The following is a 25629-nucleotide window of genomic DNA, read 5'->3' on the forward strand; positions in this document are numbered from 1 at the left end:
GACAGGGAGGACATGCCCCACTGGCTTTGAGAATTACCCTCCTACCAGCTATATATTAGGAAAGAGAATTCCCCAATATGGAAGGGTCCTAATAAAAATGAAAGAATAAGACAACTTACTCTTGGATCCATAAAGGTCCTTACAAATCTTGCCATACAAACTGAAAGATACCTCTCCCATTTCCGTTCAAACAAGTGATTGCATTTAATATTAACCATCAAATGGAACGGTCAACAAATCATTAGTGGACCAGACCATACTGCTTCTACATCCTAGCTCAAAAACAAAACAAACACCACTTTAGAACATTCTGCATCTCTCCTCCACAGGTATGACCAATTCCTCCACCCCTACCTCACACTAACCATGAGATGCTGCCACAAGATGTTATCAGAGTATTTCATGACTCAGGCTCTCTTCAACAGTCAGTCACCACTTGAAATCAGAAATCCAACTCTATTACCAGAAAAGACCTTATAGCTTCGGAGGTAGAAGATCTTCCTCATCCCAGAATGAGGCCTTTGGAAGTTCTCCACTAATACAAGTGCAAAGTACACAGTAGGGAGAAGAAAAGTCTACAAAAAGCTTGAATTAAGATCTTAACCATGAAGTGTATTACCCCGCTTTTATTTTAAACTCATACAACCTAGGGGACACTTTCTGTTAAGCCCCAACACATGGAATTGCTTTTCAGTTGTCAATAGCCAACATCTGAAAATAAATACAGTCTCTAAGTGTGGAATGATGTTCCTGCAGCCAGCAGGCATTTGGCTGATGCCAACAGAGAAGGCAGGAGGCCAAGACATAAGACCTAAATTTTAAAAGGAAGACTGTTCTATTCAGTAGCACAGAATCTGAAATAATGCAAAGGTAGAAATAGGCCACAGACCAATGGCCTCCAAATTCAACATACATCAGCATCTGCCTTCCAAAGTTGCTTTAGGATGATATGTAATTCTTCTTTAACTACAACAATTGTTCCTGTGGTCTAAAAAAAGGAATGGCTCTGCCCTGTGAGTCTGTTTGGTTGGTTGGTTGCTTGATTACCATTTTGTTTGGGTTTTTTTTTTTTTTTTAAGGGGTGGGTAGAGGAAATACTAGAGCAGGGGCGAGAAAAAACTGGAAGAAAGAACTAAAACTACAGAAAGTCATTTCTACTTTTCCCTTCTTGTCTCCTTCTACTGAGGAATGGCTTTCTGCCAAGACTTTCATCAGGTTCTCAGGAAAGGAGAGGATAAAATGAGGCCAAGAGAAGGAAGTCTGGGAACGTTGCTCACAAGACTCCACACAGATGTGCATCCCTGCATGCTCTGACTCTAGGCGAAGAGGAAGGAGAAGAGCATGAAGGCAGAGGAGACCGCTGGGTGTAAAACTACTACTTAGGTGGTTCTTCTCAAATCTGCTGTGCATGCCACTGCCTCTTCCTCCAGGTGGTCTGACATCACTGTGTGACAGAGATCGGAAACAACTTCCAAAAGAATAAAACAAGCCTGAACAAGGCTTAACAACTGCAAAGGGGCAAGATGGAGTCCCTGCAAGTAGTCAGTAATCTGATAAAACACTGCACATAGCAAGCGCAACCACTCCAGCAACAACCACTGAGCCGCCAAAGGAAGCACCCTGGGCTCTCCTGAGCCAGGACAGTTAGGGGCTGAGGGCCTTGGTCACACCCCCCTAACATGAGCAACCAGCCCAGTGACGATCACCAAGCTGCTGCAGGACATGTCCTGGGCTCTCCTGAGCTGGGGCAGTGGGGGACTGAGGGTCTCGGTCATGCCCCCTGCAACACGAGCAACCATTCCAGCAACCACCACAAAGCCACAGCAAGAAGGGCCCCAGGTTCCTGAGCTGAGGAGGTGGAAGACGAGGGCTTTTGCCACAACCCCCTGACATCTGCACCCAGCCTGGCAATGACCAAGCCACTTCTAGAAGCCTCCTGGTCTCCCCTGTGGGAATGAGGGGAGTGCTGCAAGCCTCAATCCCACCCCTCCTCCTTCTTCCATCCCATTTCCTTCCCCTTTCCCCTCTTCCCCCTCCCACCCAACTGCTCTGCAATATCACAGAATGTAAAAAAAATTAGTAAAATAAAATAAATAAATAAAACATTGCACAAATTCAGTATGTTAATTGGATATTCTTTTTTATGGAGAGAGTGGCAAGAAATAAGATCAAAGACAAGTAAGCTATTTATTTTAGGAGGAGGAATTGGTTCCCAAAGCCCTGTGGAAAGAAAGAGAAATAAAATTTGCAGAGTCCAAGGGAAAATAAAACAAAACGAAAAAAACTAATATCTCTTGAAATAATCACTATAATTTACTTTTTAAATACTTTAATATGACAAATATTTTATTATTTGACTTATTATGAGATACCTAGAATAGGCACACTCATAGAGACAGAAAACAGAATGGTTACCAGGAAAAAAAAAAATGGGGGTAGAGGAGGTGAGAAATTATTATTTAACAGGTACAGTGATCCTGTTCAGGATGATGAAAAGATTCTGGAAATGGATAAAGGTAATAATGGTTGCAAAACATTGTGAATGTGCTTACTGCCACTGAACTATATGCTTTAAATGGTTAAAACGATAAATTTTGTTTTATGCACAGTTTACGATAAAATTTTTTTTTTTAATTTGGTATGAATCAGTGTGGTGTTACTTGTGCACCAGTAGTATACGCTTTACTTCTATGGGTGGTCACCCACCATACTATCATTAATGCACAGTTCCAGCATAGATGACTAGCATAATACATGTAAGGGCCAAAATCCAAAAATGACTAGTATAAGCCTGTCTTCTATCCATATCTAAATCAACAACCAATTCTCTGCTAATTTACATAATAAATGTCAAAACAGGTCTTTTCCCCATATGCTAGTTATTTGTTAATTAGTGTAATAAGTGTCAGAAATGGGGTCTTATTGGTAAAATTAAAGGCATTCAAGATATGTAGATGAGCTAAATTAGTCTAGAGATACTACCCACCCGTGTATCAACAGGGTACAAAAATCCAAGGTGGCTTAATCCTTATGGATAGAAACCCTAAAATATTAAATGGCCCAAGTTCCAGTCTTTGATGAAAGGGATTTCTTTTTTGCATAATGCAAAGAGAGGACACAGAATGCCACCTGTGGAATGTTGTCAGCCTCAGGTGAACATTTCATATAAGGTGTGTTCAAAGCACCTAAAAAACAACAACAACAACAACAACAAAATAGAGAACTGAGACTCTATTAAGCTTTCAGAACATTTTTATCAATCCCTTTGGGCCTGCTTGCTAAAAGTCCATATGTGTGGCAGAATCTGGCCTGAAATCTGCTTTCACTATAACCTGTAGAATAGCTAAACCTCACTCTTCCTTCTTTTGTGCCTACTATCAACTACACAAAATTATCAAAGTTAGTTTAGTGTATACAGCTCTTAGGTCCACTTGCAACATGTCAACCCTCAAAAAAGGAAGGGAAGGACTCTAAAAAAGCCTGTTGTCCAGCTCTAGAAGCCAAGAAAGAATATTAGACATCCTCCTTACACTGATTACTATGCCAAATATACTGTTTTCCAGAAGCATTCAAAGAATTAAAATCTCAAATAGAGTCAGGAAGCTAAGCCCAGAGATTCCACATTCTGCTTTTCAACAGCATGTCAGGTACAGATTTGAATGTTCTAGAACCTGGAACTGGGGGATATAATGCATTGAACATTATCATGCCTTTCTGCAAAGGCTTCAGATTTCTAGCACTTACAAAAAGAAACGTATGGATGTAAACACAACAACAAATCAGTACTGCCAATTCTGTATCTTAATCCTATTGTAGCATAAATGAAGAGATTTACCCCAGAAATAAAGGCCCAGAAATACTGAGAATATAAGGGTCTAAAACTAAACTTAGTTTAATGTGCTGAGATTTTAAGAGATGAGATCCCAAATCATTCTGCTTGAGAATGTAATATGCTGTCTACACCATGCATGGCAAAATCTTTGGTACTGTGTTTAAGAAGCGCTAACCTAGTACTCAGGTTCACAAAAGAAAGTCATAGAATTTTAGATATAAGACTCAAAAAATCATTCAGGGGAGCTCCATTATTTTATACATGAAGATATGTCAGTTGATTCGACACACCACGACCAACCTATTTAGATACATTTTAAAGTGGACTAAGAGCAAACTACAATTCATTTTAGTGGTATGAAAAAAGCTCTCGGAGACTATACCAGGGATGGGAAGGATTCAGAAGATAGCACCTTGGAGGGCACGGTGTTAACGACCAGTGATTCCTTAAGACTGGATTTAAAGCATCAAAATGTGAGGAAATAAAGCTGTTCCCTCAGGCTCCAGTGACCTTGAAAACAAGGTAATGATTCTGGTTTACCTGTTTACATGCAGCTGTGCCTCCCTTAAACCCTATTTTAAAAGGACGATTTGACTTTCTCAGGAAGTCCAAAGGTCAAACAGGTTGTGAAGAGTCAAGAGCATCACCACATCTGCTCTGCAAGGTAACAAATAAGTCTATCATCCCACATCAAGAAATGTAAATTTTAGATGAGCTGGAAGGGAGAGGGTGGATACAGGACTTGTAAGGCATATACACTTTCCCTTCAAAATCCAGGCATTATGTACAAAACAGAGTTCCAACAAAAAGTACAATGATGAGAAAAGAACTCATTAAGAGCTAAAAATAAACTCTAATTCACAATATGCATAAGGATTTAACAGAAAAGGAAAACAAGATGTAAAACTGCATCTGTTAAGTTAACCATGCCCTCACGGAAATTGCCTCCCCCCTCCACCCTCCCCCCAATTGAAATCTGTGAAGTCTGTGATGACTGAATGAAGCAATGTTTTAAATGTTTTCAATGAATATTTCAACAGAAAAGAAAACAAAGGGACAGCAATTTTTTTCTATGTCCTCGGATCTGCTAACACTGCAGGAATACCGGGGCTTCTTAACAAACGAAAACACAGGTCTCTGTATTTCTCTACTTGAATGTCTTATATGATGAAATCAGAATATTTAGTAACAGTATTTGCAATTTACATTAATAAGGAAGAAGACTTCAATAAAAGTAAAAATAAGCTATAGTTAGTTTTTATCTAACCAATACTTCGTGTCTCAATTTAACAACTTGCTGACCTTCCCAGGCCAATAACAGTCCTTTAGGGAAGCTCGGCTGAAAGTACCTTCATATTTTAAGTTGAGCTAATTCATTCTGAATAACATTCACACAATACCACATAGAGCAATAACTCCACACTCCAGTGCTCTAGTTCATAGAGGCTGGTATTATACCATTAATCATCTTTCTGGGTTCCGAAGTCCTGCCTTGTACTTCCTTTTCCCACTTTGTCCACCCCTAGAAAACCAATTATATTGGTTAAATCACCTAGAAATCAAAGGATAGAAAACCAGCTTTGTATTCTTCCTGCATCATGAGAAATTGTAAGAATCCTAGAACAAAAGATCATCTTGTAGATGTTTTTTCAAATATCAGTTTAACCAAGGGAAAAAAACTTGCAACTCTCACACAACTGAATACTAACAGGTAAGAAGAAGACTGGGGGAAAGAACTCCCGTGTGCTAGGTATTTTACAGAAGAAACTGAAGTTCAGAATCAAATAGCTCACATAAGGCCACAACACAAGTAAGTGGCTGACTTGGATTTGAACCCAAGTGTAACAATGAACTTTATAGGATAAACCTCTAAAATTAATGCTCAAACGGCCACCTCTCTAGCAGGGGAGGAGACAAAAGGCATTTTGTTTCAATGTTAAGCTACGTAAATAAGCCGAGTGTACACAGGAGTCTGGTAAATCCCATTACGGCTGCATTCACATCCATTTCACATGACCATAAGAATTCTTAGACACAACTTGAACAATGCCATCTTGCACTTTTTCTCCTCGAAGGAGGCATAAAGTACAAAGTGGAAATATTTGTTCTAATTTAGAACAATGATCACTCTTCGATTAGCTAAAGATGATATATGGTGTTAAGAGATTACGGAGTAGTTAGATCCCCAAAAGACAGTTTTAACTCAGGAACTGTTTCTTCAAAATACTTGGAAGACCTGCCAATGCTGCTCTCTCTGCAGCTTAACGCTCCTCAAAAAATATGTGACTGCAGATACACCAATAAAAGGGGTATCCAGTGTTGTCAAAATATTGACATTCTAACACTTCCAAGAGCAAAAACAAATACATTAAGGAGTAAAACATGTTAATGAAGCCACTGTATGGACCTGGCAAATCAAATGACATAAGGAAAATACCAGAAAATATTTGTTAAAGTTGACCTTTTTAGATGCAAAGGCACGCTCTAAGGGTTCCCACAGCTCTCAAAATTCAGTAGCAGCAGTGTACTCGGCTGAAAGTCACTTAACTTAGAACAAGCTCAAAAGAAGTTGGCAAATACCAAAGCACACCTTTGGCTTCAACAATCAACTATTCTGGTTCAGGAATACTTAAAAAGAAATGTACAAAATAAATACGCTTCATTTCATTCAGAATTTAGACAGAAAATTTAAAAAACAAAGGCTGGTGCTAAGGTAGCGTAATAAGGTAGTGAAATAGAGTAAGAACCATCAAAAGACAACGAGGTTGATTTTTGTACTATGTCATGAAAATGGTGAGGGGGAGGGGGGTAATAAGTCAATTTCATACATGAGGAGAAAAGGGATTTTACAAAAAGAAGTCCTGTATCAGCATTTCTTCTTTATCTTCTCTCATTTTAGTTCACCATCCTCTTTCTCATCTACATTTTCCATCATTACAACAGCCACTTAATAAAAAACTGAGAATGGTTTCTAGTCTATACCACCAATATCCTGCTGCAAAAGTAATCAAATTCTACTAAAAACAAACAAACAAAAGGTCTGGAATAGCAAATAGCACACATGCACTCATACCTTGAAATATAAGGGGGCAAATACTTACAACAGAACTTCAACTACATTTTTATTTTCTATGAATAGGAATAATTAACAAAGTTTGTGTCTTCTATCAACCTAACGAAGGAATAAAGTCAAAGGTACTAAAGACTATGTTCCTAATCCACCAGTAAGACAAATATGGTCATTATGGAAGTCCCCAATGACAACAGCCAAAAAAGAAAATAAACATAAAATCAGAACTCCTAAATCTCATTTACCTAAGTGTTTCAACCTCATTTTCTCAGTAAATATTCTTAAAAAGCTGTTGGAAAACTGCATAAGTAACTCCTGGGAGTTACACACACTCTTGCATTTTCTTCTAAAGGAAAAGCATATAAAATAACACAAATATCTACATCAAGAAATCAGGGAAACAAAAACCCACATAATTTACAAATTAATCATGAAAGATTCTGTTTCAAACTTTTCTGTATTCTCATAATAGATGTTTTCTCTTCCCAGTAAGGAGCCATTAAAGGTTTCATCACCACAGGATATCCAAAGAAGCAGCTTTTCTGTTTAAGTTTGCTAATTGGGCGTTAACTTCATGGTGAGGGGTCCAGAATATGCTTCCCCAAAATATTCCACTTCAGCATGTTACTTTTAAACTGAAGGCCAAGAATCAACAAATCCAAGAGTTCTCTTCCCTTCCCTTTTCTGCCTAAAAGCAGAGCATAAATTTTCCACACAAAGGTGTCCCCCATCATGTGCCAGTAAGAGGAGAGTGACTCTTACCACCAGAGACAGAGTCAACACAGACATGAGTCTGCATAAACAAATCTTGCTAAAATAATCCTTATCTTTCATTAATTTTTTTCGGACATTTTCTGACTACTTCTCCACAAAGTTCCTCTAAGTCAAAACCTTTCCTTTGTAAAAATGGTATATAAGCCCCCAAGTCTAACCACTTTTCTGTGAACTCCCGAGCACATAAAATACTAATAAACATTGTGTGCCTTTTCTCCACGTAATCTGTCTTTTGTTAGTTTAGAGTGTAGGTTCCCAGGAACTAAAACTAAGAGGGTAAAGATAATTTTTTTCTCTCTGAGAATGGTAAAGAAGTACAATTGATTTCTTAAATTTTTATAAGTTTCTAGTTTTATCATCCTGCATAAAACTTTTCATCTAAACTAATCAACACTGACACTGAAGATTGTTCTATAAAAATACCCAGGTTCAAGTGAAAAATGTGAACCTAGAAGAATAAATTTTAAAGTCCTTTCTCCAAAATTTTATAGAAAAGTTTCTATAGTAATAACATCAAATTTTTTAAACGATAGATTAGCCATGACTTTTGGAAAATAAAAAGGTATAACATAAAAATAATCAGGTTGAAAGGTATATTGATAAAGATGCAAATAAAGTTTCTCTAGTATCTTTTATCTATTGCAGATGTTTCAAACACTCATCAGGGGTTCCACAAACTTGAGACAAATATCTAAAAATGGATCCAAATGTATTATATTCCATAGCTAAGCTAGAGACCACTGAAGCATTAACCCCTGTGCAGCCTAGTTATCTTGTTTCCTACAGACCTGGGAACACACACAGCCTTTCTGCCATCCTTTTAATTCAATAGTATACAGAGTCTGTAAAGTGAGGTGTTTATTAAATTACCATCTGCTCATTCACTCACCCGCCCAACCACCCTGTTTTCAACTATTTGTTTACAAGAATCAGAATTCTTGATGTCCTGATATTCTGAACACCTAACAGGCCGACTGTAATTTTGTAACTGTCATACGGAACCACATTTTCACATTAATGTTCATCAAAACAGCCTTGCATTAACTGTAATTGACTGACTTTACAAGAAATAAATGCTATTAAATTTGAAGGTATGTGTTAGACTAATAAAATATCACTCATCAGTTTCAATCCTGAGGAGCTAAGACTGTATGTATTTAAAAAGGAGGGGAGAATCCTATGCCATTAAAAGAGTTTGAAAATCATATTATTCTGATAGAAAAAACAAGGATCAAAACTAGCTTTAAAGTTCTCAGGAAGCAATGGCATACAGTAAATAAAAAATTTTTTTTACTACACTAGCCCTAGGAGGAGAAAAAGAAAAGAGGCCTTCCTTACCATGCAAGGCACTACCAGATCAGAGGTAATCAACATCTGCAAAGTCTCTTTGGGCCCCCTGGAGTTTACGTTTGTCTGTTTTGGTTTTTATTTTTCCCTTTTGTCTGAAAACTCCTAGTTGGCAGCCTATGGGGGTCAGCACAAGAGCAAAACATCACACCAGGATAAGTTACCTGAGGTCTTCAACTAACTATAATTCTCTTACCCCTGTTTTAGAAGAAAGGAAAAATAACAGTGACAAAACACTATATCCTGGAATTCTGAAAACATTACACACCCACACTTTCAGGGACAGCTCAGCCTGGTGACTTTTAATCTCAACATCTCTAGTCCTGGACCCCAGAAATTAACTCAGAGACCAATGCCAAGGAGGGGACAGCACTTGAAACTTAGGCTTGCCATGGAATTAGGTGCTACAGTCATAACACCTCTCCTATCCACCTCAAGGCCAGAATTCAGGTAAACCTGGAAATCCCTTGTTCTGTCTCCCTGCTAAATGTTCAGGAAAAATATATGAATAACTCCCAGGTAACTAGAACATTCCTAGGCCCTATTCTCTTCTACAGAGATTCTAATTTAGTAGGTCTGTACAGGACCCAGGAACCTACATTTCTGGCGATCACAAGTGATTCCAATGCAGGTACCCTAGTAACCATACTTCGAGAGACATGCTGTGTGATTCCCAAAACTGCTTGGGCTTCAAAAGCATCTGGAGAGCTCTCTGACAACAGATTCTCAAGGCCTCCGGAATCTGTACTTTTTTAAAACTCCCTTAGGTGAGGAAGTAAAGCCACATTTAGGAACCGGAGGGCTAGAACATCCAAACTCACAACCGTATAGTATAACGTTTCTAGGTAAGCATGGATGTTGTTGTTCATTTTGTGTATCCTTCAGTCCTTGATTCTCAATAATCTTCCATTCCCCTTCCAACGAAAACATACTCACCAGTAGTTGCTGCCTGGATCAGTCAATCCTGTGCTTAATTTTTTAGGACTGAGTTCTTGCCTCCAAGAACAGACAAGGAGCAAACACCTACGTAAAAAATCAGAAAACCAGAATCCTGGTCCATGCTCTATACCACTTAATAGTTGTGTGGCCTTGAACTAGTCATTTCACAAAAGCTGGGCCTCTCATCACTTGTGATGTTTGGGGAAGGTATGGAGGGGGTTGGTTAAGGTCACCTCTAGCACTTTTCTGGCTCTAAGGCTCTATTATTCATTCCTTGCTTCATAAAATTCATTTTACTCCTCTAGAATGCAGCATCAGCAGGTGTCAAGGACTCTGAAGTGCATTTCAGAACTCAGAGGGATGGACCAACGTCAGCTAAACTGTGTAAGCAGTGGTAGCTTCTCATGATGAATGCCTATAGATAGGAAACAGGCTGAAGCATAAAGCTGGGCACAAGCCCAAAGAAAGGGCCTGACAAACAACATAATAAATAGAATTTAGGTTAGAGAGAAGATTATTGTATTTGTTACTGAAGACATTTCTTAATGTACTTCCCTAATCCTCATTCTATCAAAATAGTGACATTAATTTGCTAACACTGACACAGTCTAAAAATTATATAGTCTCTTCAAGGACTTAGAAAAGAGGCACACACTTTACTCAGTAGATATTTTCGTACCTGAGATATACTTTCCTAATTCAGCATTAAGTAATGTGGAATATACTAAAAAGCATATGTACTTCACAGGGCCTGGTTTTCCAAAGCCTTGCAGTTTCAAATATTGACCTTGCAGAGGACTAGAAATTTCCCTCAGGCTATCAGTCTCTGTTGCAAGATAAGGATTGTGGCACAGAAGGTTACTGGCTCAAAGACAGACTAGTTACTGATTGTTATGTAAAGATACTGAGAAATTGCTATAGGAAGGAATGTTTGCTAAGATCAAACTGTTGTTGATAGGACCACTTAATTGCCTTACTGGAATGTCATCTGGTTTCACTGAAAGTTAACAGCCTATACTGTTAAACTATAACCCCACCTATGTCTCTTCCTGTAACTTCCTGGTCTGGAAAATAAATGCAGGAGGAGAACCCCAATTCAGCGTTAATTTCCCGAGGAAGGGAAGTTAACCACTTCGGGACCTCTCACTGCTCAGAAAAGATGGGCTTTGAGTAATCCTTTCATCTCCGTCACCCAGGGGCAGTGGGGTGCCAAATTTGGGGGGCAGGGGCGAAGCAACGCAAAGCAACAAGTAAGACTTAAGAAAAGTGAAAAGGAGGGATTTCAAGTCATCTTCCTAAAGAGTGACTCCAGAGTTTTCTTATAACCCAGACAATTAATGCTCATGCTCCTACAGAAGTAGAAATCGAAAATGTCGCCTGACTGCCCCCAGCAGGTAGGATAAGTTGGATAGTTAGAGAGGGAACAAAGAACTTTGACCTGTCCCTAAAATATGTACTGAGAAACTACACATGATCACCAAAGATAAACATCATAGGGCAGAATCCAATCCCCCAAGTTCTTTCAAAACCTTTCCAGAGATATAAAAGCTCTTCTTAGGAAGATATGCCTGCTTTGCAAAGTACAACTATTCAGAACTCTGTTTTAGATATCTACCATTTACTAGCCTACTTTGTTCGACGCAAATATTTACAAAGAAACTCAGAATTAAAAAAGAAAATAATCCGAAGGCAATTTATGTTTGAAGCTAAATGAGTCAGACCTTTCTGACACTGTTTTAATCCATACTACAAATAAGTTGTCAGTGGGCCAATTCAAATCAGGGTTACCTGAAGTAGAGATGACTTATACTCAGACTTGCCTACTCAACTTTTTAATTTATACTTCATTATCATGTACATTCATATTACAAAACATGCTCATATTTTATTGATGTGAACAGGTAAGGGGAGAATTTCAGATTAAACCGATAACTAGTTAACAAATGATTTCAAAAGCTTTTACAGCAGCATGTTCAGTGGAAATCTAGTGTCAGGGAGATATCCCCCCAAATAGGTTCTGTGATCAAATAAGGCTGAGGAACCATAAATGAAACAGGTTTTCTTTCTTTACTGCAGGACTTTTAATACGCTGATGATCTGCAGTGTGTATCTGAAACAGAGAAGTATGGAGCAAAGCATTTCTCAAACTTGTTTGTCAATGGAGTACTTATTCTGAGAAATAATTATCACTATCTCATGAAACAAAGCTTAGAAAACATCACTTTTTGACACTCCTGCCCATTGAGGAATTTCTCAGGTACTCCACTTGCTTACCAGATGTTTTTAACAGAAATTTTACCATAGTAGAAATATCCATTATCCCTGAAAAGACAATAGGGAGAGGGTGGGAGGTGAAGGTAATGGACAACAAATATTAAGTTTTTCAGTACCAAACCACATATTTCAGATTACCCATGTGCTGTGCATCTGTTACCAAAATCCACCACACTAAAGCCAGACAGGCAAAGGACATGAAGATGAACTCGAATTTATCCCATTGTTCCACATATAACAGCTCAAGTAAAAGGTTTATGAAAGAATAAGATAATTCAAAACTGACTAGAGATGAGAGGTGAAAATCTGTGAGATGCTTCCGATGGCAATTGCTTAATACAAAAGACGCATTATTTGTTTAATATTTTCATCTACTACACACAATATTACAACAAAAAAATGTGACTATTGTGCTCTTTTCAACCATCTTTTTTAATGTTTGGGGTAGCTACTAAGTAATGAAACCAGAAATCACATCATTTATGTCATACCTTTCATATCATTTATCACATTTTATATTTATGTCAACAAGGTTGTGAAATCCACATGTAAAGAATGTTGTTTTGCTAATTAAAAAAATAAAATAAAATTCAATATCAGGACAGAAGAGCCTTTTGTTCTCTACCTTTTCCAATATTTCAAAAACTTTTTTTATAAATTTCAAATATGCTGCTCACACTCCATTTTGGAAAAGAAATTGAAAAATCTTAACCAACTGATTATCAATGCTCAAGAACATAAGAAGAACCTTCCTGATAACATCATTGTGAACATCTAAACAACATAATTAGTTAAAATATAATAATTATTCAGTATGAATCAATGACTACTTTTTACTTAGTTTTTAATTGATTTCAATGAATATGATCTCCCTGTGAATTTCAATGTGTAGCTTGAGGAAATACGATTGTGAAGGCAAGCAAGCCCACGTGCTGACTCTTAAGAACTCACTTGGAGAGCTTGGAGAGAATGAGCCCTGCTGTCTTGATAAGAGAACAGAGCAAAGTACCATTTCAGAAAAAAGTCAAAGTTGACCTTAAAAATTACCCAGTGTGACCTCCTTTTCTTTACCCTCTACCTCATTTTATCCATGGAAACCTAAAGCCAAGAGCTAACTTGTCCAAGGTCACACGACTAATTCAGACCCCTGGTCCTATTCTATACCCTGCTTTTATGTATCCTTTCTTATTTCAAGTACTATTTAGTTTTATATTTTTGGTCATAAGCCTTGTAAATATGCACCCATCCCTCAAATTTAACAATAACATGAAACAGCCATGAGGTCTGTACATTTTCAGTGTTTGTACATTTCAGTGTTTGAAAACAACTCCTGGGGGAAGCATTAACCCTTCTATCCCAAGAACATACTCCTTAGGTTTTTGACCTACTCTAAACATTAAGGCAAATCTTAAATACTAAGGGGATTTTCAACTACCTAATATTCAAAATGTACCATCATTAAGGCCAAATAACCCATCCTTCCATTCTCAACTTTATGATAAGAGGGATACTAATAAATAAACCATGTCTTCCTTTCCTTGTTAAGGAACAGGACATAAGATCTCTTTATACTCAAATTATATCAGTGCAAATGTTTTTACACTGACAATGTGAATATTATCATTTACTTTATCATATATATTAAAAGCAGAAGGAGTATACTAACTTAAGGGGAAGGACATTTTAAGAGCTTTTTCCCTCTCCCAAACAGTTTTCGTTAAATCTCACTGTTGAAATGCTAAACCATGTAAGCTCAGAAAAAAATAAAAAATAAAGGTTAACATGACACTTGCTACCCCAGACACACACACACACACACACACACACACACACACACACACACACACACACACACACACACACACACACACACAATTTTAAAACATTTTCCAAAGATGCTTTACAGCTCAGAGTGTACTGAAGTCCAGTTAAAACATATACCTGCCCAAAATATAAATGCTTTAAAATGAAAACTTAAAATTCTTAAAACTAAATTTCATACTGCTGATGTAATCAGTGACAGAGAGAAAATCTAGAAGCGTATAACTGCAGCGCTGAATTATTTACAAGTAATAAACTTATTATTTTCTCATATCTTGAAACACAATCCTTTAAATGCGAATCATATATATAAAACTGCATACCTGTTATTTTGTCTCTTACAAGTTTACAGGACTCTATCTCACCAATGCTCCCAAAAAGACTCTTTAGTTCCTCTTGTGTCATGTTCTGAGGAAGGTAGTTGACTATTAAGTTGGTCTTGCTGTCCTCTGTGTTCCCAGAGTCAACTGGTGATGAGCAGTTGTTGTTTATGGTGGTTGGACCATTGGCTGTGTTATTGCAAGTTGGTCCATTAGACAGTTGTGTTTCCATGGCAGCAATTACCTGCTAAAAACAGAGAAAATAAGAAATGTCAGGATTCATATTTCACAACCTATTAGAGATTCCATCCAAGAATTTAAACAGTTGTCACTAAACACAAGTCATTCTGCTGAAATGACAAAAGCTTCAACAAAAAGTACAACACCTACGCTTAATTTTTACTCTATATTAAACTATTCAAGATTACAATTATACTTTCACATACATGTTACATACATGCACATAAGCACGACTTAAATCTTAAAACATTTTCTAGAATCGCATTCTGAGTCTACTCACATACCTTACTCACCTGCAGTGACCAAAACGAGGAAATTGAGTACCAAATGGCACTGAATTAAACCCTGACTAAAAATCATACTAGAAAATTAAAGTGCTTATCACGCTACCAAAATAAACCAAAAAATGGCCTACCTAATTAGATTTTTAGTTAGCCTAAGAGGTTCAATAATCTAAAAGTGACACACATCCATTAAATTAAAATCAAGGAGCAAGAGTACTTTAAAAAATATAAATTTGTCAACATGTACTGTTTTGGTTACATATTGAAAATGTTTTTGATTGACAATATCATGTACCTCTACCATTAGTAAGATATAAGAAAAATAGATGTTAAATGTTAGGGAGTGAAAAGGATTTGTAGGATAACTTGGGAATGAAGTTATAAATACTTTGTCTACCTTGCAGAAAACAGGCCATTCTTGTCAACCTTGGCAGCTAAAAATCACCAACAAGGCAACTGATCAACAGTATCAAAATAAAATCCCCAAATAATTCAATATGATATTTTGCCTTGACTCAGATTTTAAAGAGAAAAAACAAAAAAACAAAACCCTCTCCAGTCCACCAAAACAATATAAATATATCAACTTTTACAAACAGACCAGCCCAAGGAATTTTCATTTGAGCACATAAGCCTGTTGAAAATGCTAGTAATAAGTTATCTATAAACTCCAAATACAGATAAATAGTAGAGTTGGGGAAAATGGCCTCAAACTATTCAGGCTATTCTAAAAATCACTTATTAAGCAATTTTGAATACAGTTTCCTAAAAACCAATCCTATGCTCTTTGAGCAAAAGATTCACAAACCATAGCCCCAAATTTTCCGAAAACATTTTCCAATCGCTATCTAACTTTGGACAGCCAAGACCATGGGGGAATCTAAAAATCAAAAGCATCACTGAAAGGATTATCTTTTGTATTTCATCCAATATGTCTCTTAGCTCCACAAAGAACTGCTTCTCAAAACTGACCATTCTGAATTGATGGGATGCTAGTTTTAGGGAAATTTTAACATAGAAAAGGCAAATAATTCGAGGCAAAGAAAAAAAGCAAAGTAGAGGGAAACGGCTACAAGGAAAGAACAAAAACTGTCTTTTAAAAAAGCATACTGTCTAAGAAAAATAAAAGGGCACATCAGTGGATAAACATATAGGAAGAAATCTCTACTGCCAAGAGATGTTTATAAAAGAAGGCAGCATAGAACAGGTTGAGACTGGTCAATTGACCGGATTGACACTGGTCAGACTGGACAAGAAATCAGTGCTGTCATGATTTAAAAAAAAAAAAAAAAAAGAAAGAAAGAAAGAAATACAGGAGCCAAAATCCAGAACACCTACGAAATATCAAACAACCTGTAACCCCTCCATGACTTCATTCATTTTTCAAAGAAATGGGCATTTATTTTACAAACTGCAGGCTACTTTTGCCAGGTAAGTATCCTCAGGGAATACTTAAGGGAGTAAAGGAAAAAGAAACATTTGGAAATCTATATTTTAAAAAATCTAAAATAATTCAAGATATGGGTTTTATTAAAATTAATAAATCTATTTGAAACTGAGAAGGAGGTTTCAGATTTCCTAATAGAGCATAACTGTTCTGGTTTGTAGAATATTATTTGTGGATTGTTCTTTCCACAGCAAAATTCTTGTAGGGTTAACCTTTGCCCAGCAGTTATGAAACCGATAAGCTACAAGATGAAAGTGGCCAAGGCCAATTAAAACAAATCACTATTTAAAAGGTAAGGTATGTGTAGAAACTGAGAGCCCCAAAAGTGAGATTTGGACTAAGGCTCAATTTGGACAGCATTTGAAATATAAAGTATTCATTGACTGAAATTAGCAGGATTTAGCAAGGACAACAAACACTCCTCACATAATTGCACATTTATTTCCATGTTCAGGTGGCAAGAATGAGCTCCTAAGCCAACATTCAAGTGAACAGCTGCAGTAGGCTGTGTGTGCTGAAAATTACAGCATCTCTTAGCTATAGGACCATCTGCTCAGAATAAAATGATACTAATGTGCTATATTTTACAAATAATGCATATTCCATTGATAGGCTCAACACAACTGTTCACAGAATGCAAACTCTTTCAACAGTTACTGGGCAAATAATTTTTAGCCAGATTTACAATTTCAAGTTGGGGTTTTTTTTTTTTTTTTTTTTTTTTTTTTTTGAGCATCAGGAATTGTAAATAACTTCAAAATTTAGTAACCAAAAAAATACATAGTAAACAGAATGTAAAGAATTACGGTAACTTAGTATTCAGACCATACCAAAACTTTTTGTTTTTAAAAAAAGCTTGTCAACTCTTTTGAGTCTGCCCTAAATCCTAATTTAGATTATTAAAAGTTACATACAAGAGCATGGTTCTGATGCTACATATACCACTATAGTTAAAATTGCAATGTGCTTTAAGTCCTAATGATGGCCATACCACAATAGATTCAATGTAAGAATAATCAGTATGCCAAATGAAAGGTTCAAGTGTTTGGTATGGCCTCAGCACTCCTGCAACATGCTAAGAAAAAAAAAAAAAAAAAAAAGTAGCCTACAGAATTTAAGAAAAATCCCACAGACCCCAGTCCAAGGCTCTGCTGCCCACGAACCACTTCTAAGCAGAGAAGCCACATCACACAGTCTGACTGCCATGTTAGTTTGGAGTTGCCGTCTGCAATATGGACACAAAAAGTACCGTATGTTAGATGAGCAAGATAATGCAACAAATCAGTTTGTACAAAATTTACAGTGACTGTATTGATATTCCCAGCACGTCCATGCAGTGTGGCTTAATTGAATTTGAGGCAATTCCAATCTAATCTTTCCAAATTCATTTTAACATGTAGTTTTCTTGCACAAATGTAAGCATTTTTAATTGAGCCTAATTTTAAAACAATATTAAATAGTTATTTTGGCATCTATCCTACAGAACTACCTTAAACCACATCTCGAAAATAAAAAAATAAAACAAAATAAAAGCGAATTACTGCATGCTGTCCTGCCTCTTAAGGATGTGGCAGAAGGGAGGAAATGTGAATGAAATTCTACACTGAGAAAAAGCGATCATGCAATTCATAAGTGATTGTTTTGCATAAAAACACTCTTCCCCCAAAATATCAAAAGGGTACTAAGAGAAGCTATATTTGCCTACACTGTTACATTATACTACAAATGATCCTTAATCCTGGGACTTAAAATTAAAAGTGAATCGAAACCCTGTGAGATTATTCTGACACTATAGTCAACTGGTCTCTAACAGTTTCACTGAGAATTGTTCACATATACTAAGAGGCAGTAAAGCAGCATCTTTCAATTGAAATAATTGGACCAATAAATAGGATTGTTTGGAGTAATGCTTGCATAGGATGTCAGCTTTGTCCCTGAACGAAATCAAGTGAACATTTTTTAATATGTAAATTGTAAACCCAGCATGACTTGAAATTAGTGCTGCTACGAGGCCTCCAATATAGTTAATGGGCCATTCACCACTTATTACAACTTGCCCAAATACTAAACAGTCACAATATTGGCACAAAATCCAAAGTTTACTTTTTAGCTATATATGCAGATGTTTAAACGGTCAACATAACAATCAGAAAACAGTCTCTGAAGATAGATAATATATAATAAAGAAGGGTCAAAATGTCTTTTACTTGCATATTTATAATTATAAAAATTTCATCCTTAGAGTTAAACCTGGCTGCAAGTGATTTAACTCTTGCTTGATGCTAGCAAAGACACTAATAACACATAATAATGGATTCCATTTTCTGGCATCTACCAAAAGGGTTTAACATACTCTTTATCCAATGCCATTAAAATGTTTTACTCTTCTTCCCTTCTCCCATTGCAACCAGAAAATTCAGTTGGACCCTATGTTCTTTATTTTTCAAAAATCTACTTATAGTTGAACTGAACCTGTGAAAAAGTAAAGTGTTTTATACCCATGAGATATATTGGCAAGAACCCACAGTGGTTAGACTACATGAGTAGAAGAGGAGGACCACACCCAACAGTTCACCAAGCCTAAATTTAAGTCCTGAATACCCTCAGGAGTTAATACCTAATCGTTCCTCACTATATTAAACCATAGATTCGATTTTAATAGCCTCAGTCACTTCTATTCCATAGGAGGCAGACAATAATGAGCTATCTATTGACACCCCTCTTTCTGAAAGCCCCAGGGATGTGAACAATCACTTAGTTGCACTGACTAGCTAGGAAGGCTGTGTATGGAAAATGATTCTACTGCACTTTTACATTTCAAGCACCCCAGACAGTCTCTCCGCTTGAGGCAGACACATACCTTTATGGGAAGTTATAAATAAACTGCTCACATGGCCCTTACCTTTATGCTGGCCAATAATTCAGTTACTAAAAATGTAAAGCTACTTCCCCTTCACTTAAGGACAGGTGATTCTCCTCTACTCAGTGTACCACAGACAACCAGGCTGTGCACTATTTATAACTTCCATTGGCTCTGAAACTCTTCGGAAGGAAAAAAAAAAAAAAAAAAAAGCCATATTCCAGTGAAAATGAGTCACTTATTTTAAGGCTTAAAAAAATAATGTTTCAATATATGTTTGCCTCTTAATTCAGACATCAATTGTGCCAATTCCGACTGCATTTCCTTCTGTTATTCTCCATGTAATAATTTATGAAAAGGCACTTTAGCACAGATCAATCTAGAATATTCTAAACCTTAAGTGCTCCAAGAGATAATGGTAAGGTGTTAGTTTGATGTGAGCATGGATTTTATTAGAGGAGAGGGTAGCCTCTATATTTTCACACACACAGTTTACTTCCAAAAAGCCATAAAGTCTTTTCACATTGAACTTTTTCTTTTTTCTTTAAATAGCCTTCTAAGTACTTTAATATCTACAGTTTCTTATAATAGTGGAATTTAGAAAACCAATGCTAGCTTTATTTCTCACATCTGGGAATAGTAAGAATTTGAGAAGTCAAACTTGTCCAACGGTTTCCTGGTCACATAAGAGAAAAAGCAAAGTCTCTATTTTCCAATCTTCCTAGTGAAAAATTCTGTAAACTAAGGTAAAATCATCTTCTTCACTATTTTCAAACCTCTTGCAGACAGCCACCAAACAAGACAGACTGCTAATCAAAAATATCTTAAATATATTCTGAGAATTCTCATTAAGGTTACTTGGTATAACATCTGCAAGAGAGAAAAAAAAGTTTCCACAACCTAGAAACCACCTGATTTGGGAACCAGATCTCTGGGGGATAAAGTCATGGCAGGACTGCTGAGAGGCCACTGCACAGCCCCTGGTGAGGCTGGTCCTGTCTGTGCGGCCATCTCACAGCTATGGTTACCACCATCCTGATCTGGACTCCCATCTTCCTCTGGCCACCAAATTAGAGCTTCCCAAAAGGTCCCTCCCTCATCCTAACACTGCTCCCACAAGGATTTTTCTAAACCTTCAAAAGGTCCCTGCTGCCTATCAAATTAAGTGCAAACCACTCGTTATAAACAGTATAAACATTTGAGATCTTCTACAACTACTTTTACCACCCATTTATTCCAGTACTAAAAGATATGAACTGCTCCTCGTCCCTCAAACAGTCCAGTATCTTCACTCTTCCCACCTTGCTCAGGCAGTTCCATCTGCCTGCAAGCCTCCCACCCAAACTCATCCCACCTCCACTTCAGGGGCTTGTACAGACTATGTATTCAAAAATGTTATGTAAGGGCAAAAACAATTTCTTTAAAAAACTGGAGAATGAAAGGGCAAATCACCTTCCTAAATGCATGCAAACTTGGTCGCTTGTTTTTCTATTCCATATCTCAAGTACAGTCATGCGTCACATAAAGATAGCTCAGTCAATGACAGACCACATATACAATGGTCGTGGGAGCAAAATGCTATAGTCTAGGTGTGTAGTAGGCTATACCATCTAGGTTTGTGTAAGTACACATTGTGATGTTCTATGACAAAGTTGCCTTATGACATATTTCTCAGACAGTATCCCCTTTGTTAAGTGACATACAACTGTATTTCAAACCAGAGATATTTGTGAAAGTGTATTTTCAATCCTGCGTGCACCCCGTTAGCCAGCCTCACCCACTGAAATCCACATTCCTGTTACATGGTACAATAAAGGAAACCACATCGTTTGAGTGAACAACTGTGTGTTTTTATTTTAGGAACCTATCATATCACCTTGCCAACTACAAAAACCTGGAAGCCAAGACAAATCCAAAAACAGGGCATAAATGTGTCCCAAGCCTCTGGTCAGGGGGGCTATGGAAATAGGAATTTGGGTCTGATTTGAGGAAACTAGCAAAAAGCAAAAGTAAATGCAAGAAAATTAAACAGATTTTCACACAACAACATTTAAAAATGCATCATGATTAAGTTAAGATCTCAAAGTGGTCTTATTTTGATAAGACTAGAAAAGGTTAGGCAAACATAAATGGCAATATCTCCGAGAAAATCATGGCTAGAGGCATGGAAGGGCATCTCTCTCAGGATGGAAAAGACTAGCTTGGATACAGTGACCCTGGTCTCCACACTTATTTGCAGCTAGAGGGTTCCTAATACCTCGAGTATGGCAGCACCAGGGCAGAATCGGTCTGGTGCAAAGCCTTCCCTCTGAACACATCAAATCTCTCTCTAAAGGACAACTTACAAGGTGAATAGAAGACATTTATTTTTCTCTAAAGCTTAAGAGACACACCTAGCGGGGGGGGGGGCGGCATGTGGGGAACATCTTTCACCAAAAACATCTTCTTTTGGAGAACTGGAGACAGGGAACTAAAGCACTCCAACCAACCAGTGAAATACATGATCTGAGCCTATAGACGAGCACTGGGCAAGCAGCCGACGGATGGGGTCATCTTTCTAGAAGACACCATTCCCACAGCAAATGCTTTATCTTTCCCATCCAAGTCACCACAATGGCATTTTCAGGATACATTTCTGGCTTTACTGAATTAAGTAAGAGAACAGTCAACCAAGCACTGAAATCACAGAGCTAATGTGCCAGTTATAGGAATGAGCCATTACTTTATCTTCTTTAAACCTCTTAGCTTTGCTGTTCCTAAAATAATAAAGATTTGTGGCTTTAAATTTCATGGAATATCCTCAATCCTAGAATCCCTGTCAACTCTCTACCCTACCCCACCACTTTAGCTGTCTCATCACCTGCTCTATGGATTCCTCAACCTCAAACTCAAATTTCTGGCCTTGGGGCTAACAAGGGTGCAAGAGCTGCCAGAGACAATACACTGAACAGCTGCAGGAGCCATAGGGAATGTACTTTGGCAGCAAATGCTAACATTTCTCTGTTTCCTGGCCCTTTAAGGGTCCTGCAGACAAATATGGAGTGTCTTAGATGTCAGTCTTTCTGAAGTTTTGTAGTTCAACAACTGGCAGAATTAAAATTTTTAAGACAATGAGTTTGGCATCCCAAGTCCTTCCCTTCACTCTAGTTCCATTACAGGCATCCATGTTGGGCAATGGGAAAGTAAAGATCTAATGAAAAAGATCTGCAAAATTTCACATTCTCTTCATCCATCCACTCAACTAATATTTGCATGCAATTGCCATGAGCTAAGGAAGGACAGCCTTAGGCACTTGAGGTACTAGGATGAAGAAGTATTGTGGAGTGCACATTTGCAATAGGAGGTATGTGCAGCAGACCAAGTAACAACATATGAGAAAACAGTATATTAGCTAGAAATAGGTGTGTTTTGGAATAAATGAAAATGTAGAGCAGAATAAGGGGGCTTGAGAATGTGGAGATGAAAGATGGGTAGTTTCCAGTATTAAACAGTAGGCCTCATTGAGGTGGTGAGCCTTGAACCCAGGATTTGAAGGAGATGTGAGCTGGCTGTTGTGATAGGTAAGAATAACTCCCCTCTCCCACCCCTCAAACATCTACATCTTATTCCCTGAAGTCTGTGAATATGTTACGTTATGTGACGAAGGAGAATTAAGGTTTCTAATAAACTGGCCTTGAGAAAGGGACATTAGCTTGGATTATCCTGGTGGGCCCAATCTAATCACATGGGTCCTTATAAGCGAATCAGGGAGGCAGGAGAATCTTTACCAGAGTGATACAGCATGAAAACTCCACAGGCCACTGCTGGCTTTGAAAAGCTCTGAAAGAGGCTACCAGCCAAAGAATGTGAGCAGCCTCTAGAAAGTGGAAAAGGCAAGGGAACAACAAACTCTCTCCTAGAGCTTCCAGAAGTAATGCGGTCCTGCCAACACCCTCATCTTAGCCCATCGAGACCCATTTTGAACTTCTGACCTTCAGAATTCTAAGATAATAAATTTGTGTTGTTTAAAGACACTATGTTTAATTTGTTACAGGTGTAATAGGAAACAAATACAGACCCCATGGGGATATCTAGAAGAGAAGCATTCCAGGCAGAAAGACCAGCCAGGTCAAAGCTTGTCTGTTGTGTAGAACAGCGAGGAGCTACAGAAAGAGTGGGAGGAGATGAATCAAAGAGGTAATGAGGCCAGACCACATAGGGCCTTGAAGGCCACCATAAGAAGAAAGAAAATCATAGGAAGGTTTTGAGCAAAAGAGTAGCATGTGGCTACTGTGAAGTAAATTGTGTGTGGGTGTGTGGGAGGACTTGGCAAGCTTGGAAGCAGTTAGACCAGTCAAGGAGCAATTGCAGTAATCCAGGTGAAGGGTGACAGTGATCCTACCAGGGTGATGTCAGGGAAGAAGTCCTCAGATTCTGGATATACCCAGAAGGAAGCATATTACTTTATATCAGTAAACAAACCACCAAAGCATTTATTATGTTCTGGGCACTAAGAATACAAGATGAATAAATAAAAGAAGAGCTTCTATGGAAAGTTGTGTCTTAAAAGGAAAAAATATTTCCTTAAGAAAACTCAATGTACAAAAATCCTTGTTTATAAAGATTAAATCAAGAGTTACGGATTCTTTACAAAAAATTCAGCAACTGATTCATTTAATAGCAAATGTAAAATAAAAAATCAGTAAGTTAAAAGATGCAATTACTAAACATAGTATGTCAGAAATTTACTTGTAACCTATGAAAGTCCCCTTAAAACTTTCAGAATTCAAGATAAGAAAATCTCAAAGTTCCCCCCCCCCAAAATTTTAAAAACATAGTGGGTGAAGACAATGAGAATAAGTTACGTTTTGTGAAATAGAAATAAACTTTAATATTTATAGTTTTTAACAGGGACATTTCTATACCTCTACAATAGTGAAGGTTAAGTCTTGGGTTAACTCAATCTTGGTTATAGGCTGGAATACGCTCATTATGTTCTGGTGATGCATCATTCCAACCTCATTGGGCCCAATTAATTTCAATGCCATTATTTGACTATAGAACCTAAAAGAGGATATGAGTACAATAAGAATAAAATCAATTCCTCCCACAGTTTTGTAGCAGTTTTTGTTTGGTATAGGCAGATAAATTTGAATTGCTAAATTAAGACTGCTAACATCGTAATCAACATAGAAATTGGATTAACTTCACATTCTTTTACAAAAGTCACAGCTAATGGGAATCCCCTCAGGGTAGTACAAATTGTGAAAGGCTGATTGGAAATCCTCAAATTAATCCCAGTAGTTGAGTGTTTTCATTAGGTAGGTTAAAAACATAGCTCCTCTGTAGGATACAGACACTAAAATACTGTCATATTCAGGCTCCAAAACAGGAAGAACACCTTAACCTTAAAGGGAATGTAAAGGACAAGGAAGGTTTATGAACACAGATAGCATTTAACTCACAAATGGTATAAACTGTCACTCAGCAGTACTTACAGATAGAAAACCAAATGCTATACTTAGTGTTTAACCCCCAAGCAGTTTATACCAAAACAAAGGCATTTAAAACGTCAACTAACAAAACAAGGTATATTTCCTTAGTAATGTTAGAATGCTACAAATATTTCTGCAGAACTCTAGAGAAACTGAAAATAAAGAGAGGCTATCCCGGGGCATATAAAATCTTATAATTCATTAATCCACTGTGGAGAGCAGAACAATGTACTCTTCTCCTGTCCACTGTAGGACCACAGGAGTATAAACATTGATCAATACAGATGGCCAGCTTCCTTCCTCTCTGAAATGTGGATCACCTCACTTACAGGTATTCACCTATGAAATGTATTTTTCTTTTCAGGTGATGTGTAAAGTCCTGAGATTCCCACGAGATGTATACTTTTGATATGTTTCTACAAGACTGATTGATTTAGCACAGAAAGTTGGGGCATCTTAAAAAACAAGACCACACTAAGGAAGTTACGTTATTTCCTTAGGTCCACATCTTCCCCTTTCTCCTAAAAAGACAGCTTTCTTTAAAACCTACATCCCAGCTGGGAAAAACGCCTAGGGACATCTGTGACTTTTTACGGTAATTATGCTCTTGGATATTTACTACTTTTCAAGAAAAAAAAGGGGGAGGCAAGAATTTGCATTCAATAGATAGAACTGTTATTTTTACCTATAGTGATTCCAAGGAGGGGAAGGAGTTGCTATCGGAAATTTCCGATTAATTTGCTGCCTAAAAACATGTATATAAGAGTTAATGCTTAAAAAGTAAACGCTATACACTACAGAACAGGTAAAGCCCTTCTCAGCATCAGACCCTTTCTGCTTATTATTTCCACAGCAGGCACACATACGCAATCCAAGATCTTGGATACCTCCCTAACAGGGAAACGAGTACAGGTTCCCAGTCAATGACCCCTGACCACCTCACGCAG

At 37.4% G+C, this 25629-nt stretch overlaps 1 protein-coding gene across 8 annotated transcripts in view; it reads right to left on the reverse strand.

The window, feature by feature from the left end:
• The window catches only part of ELAVL2 (ELAV like RNA binding protein 2), a 70250-nt gene extending 51761 nt beyond the window's left edge, over positions 1-18489 (reverse strand). For 4 of the 8 annotated variants that reach the window (XM_063080505.1, XM_063080504.1, XM_063080501.1 and 1 more), the window contains exons 1-2: positions 17483-17554; positions 14381-14624 (exon numbers count right to left, since the gene is read on the reverse strand). In XM_063080505.1, the coding sequence (XP_062936575.1) occupies positions 14381-14624; positions 17483-17554 (316 nt within the window). Of the gene's footprint in view, positions 1-14380; positions 14625-17482; positions 17555-18480 lie in introns of those variants that run through there. The other 4 variants (XM_063080507.1, XM_063080506.1, XM_063080503.1 and 1 more) reach the window with 2 other exon arrangements.
• Between the last annotated feature and the right edge of the window lie 7140 nt (positions 18490-25629).

The sequence above is a fragment of the Cynocephalus volans genome, chromosome 16 (assembly GCF_027409185.1).
Source record: "Cynocephalus volans isolate mCynVol1 chromosome 16, mCynVol1.pri, whole genome shotgun sequence".
NCBI classification, from domain to species: Eukaryota; Metazoa; Chordata; class Mammalia; order Dermoptera; family Cynocephalidae; genus Cynocephalus; species Cynocephalus volans.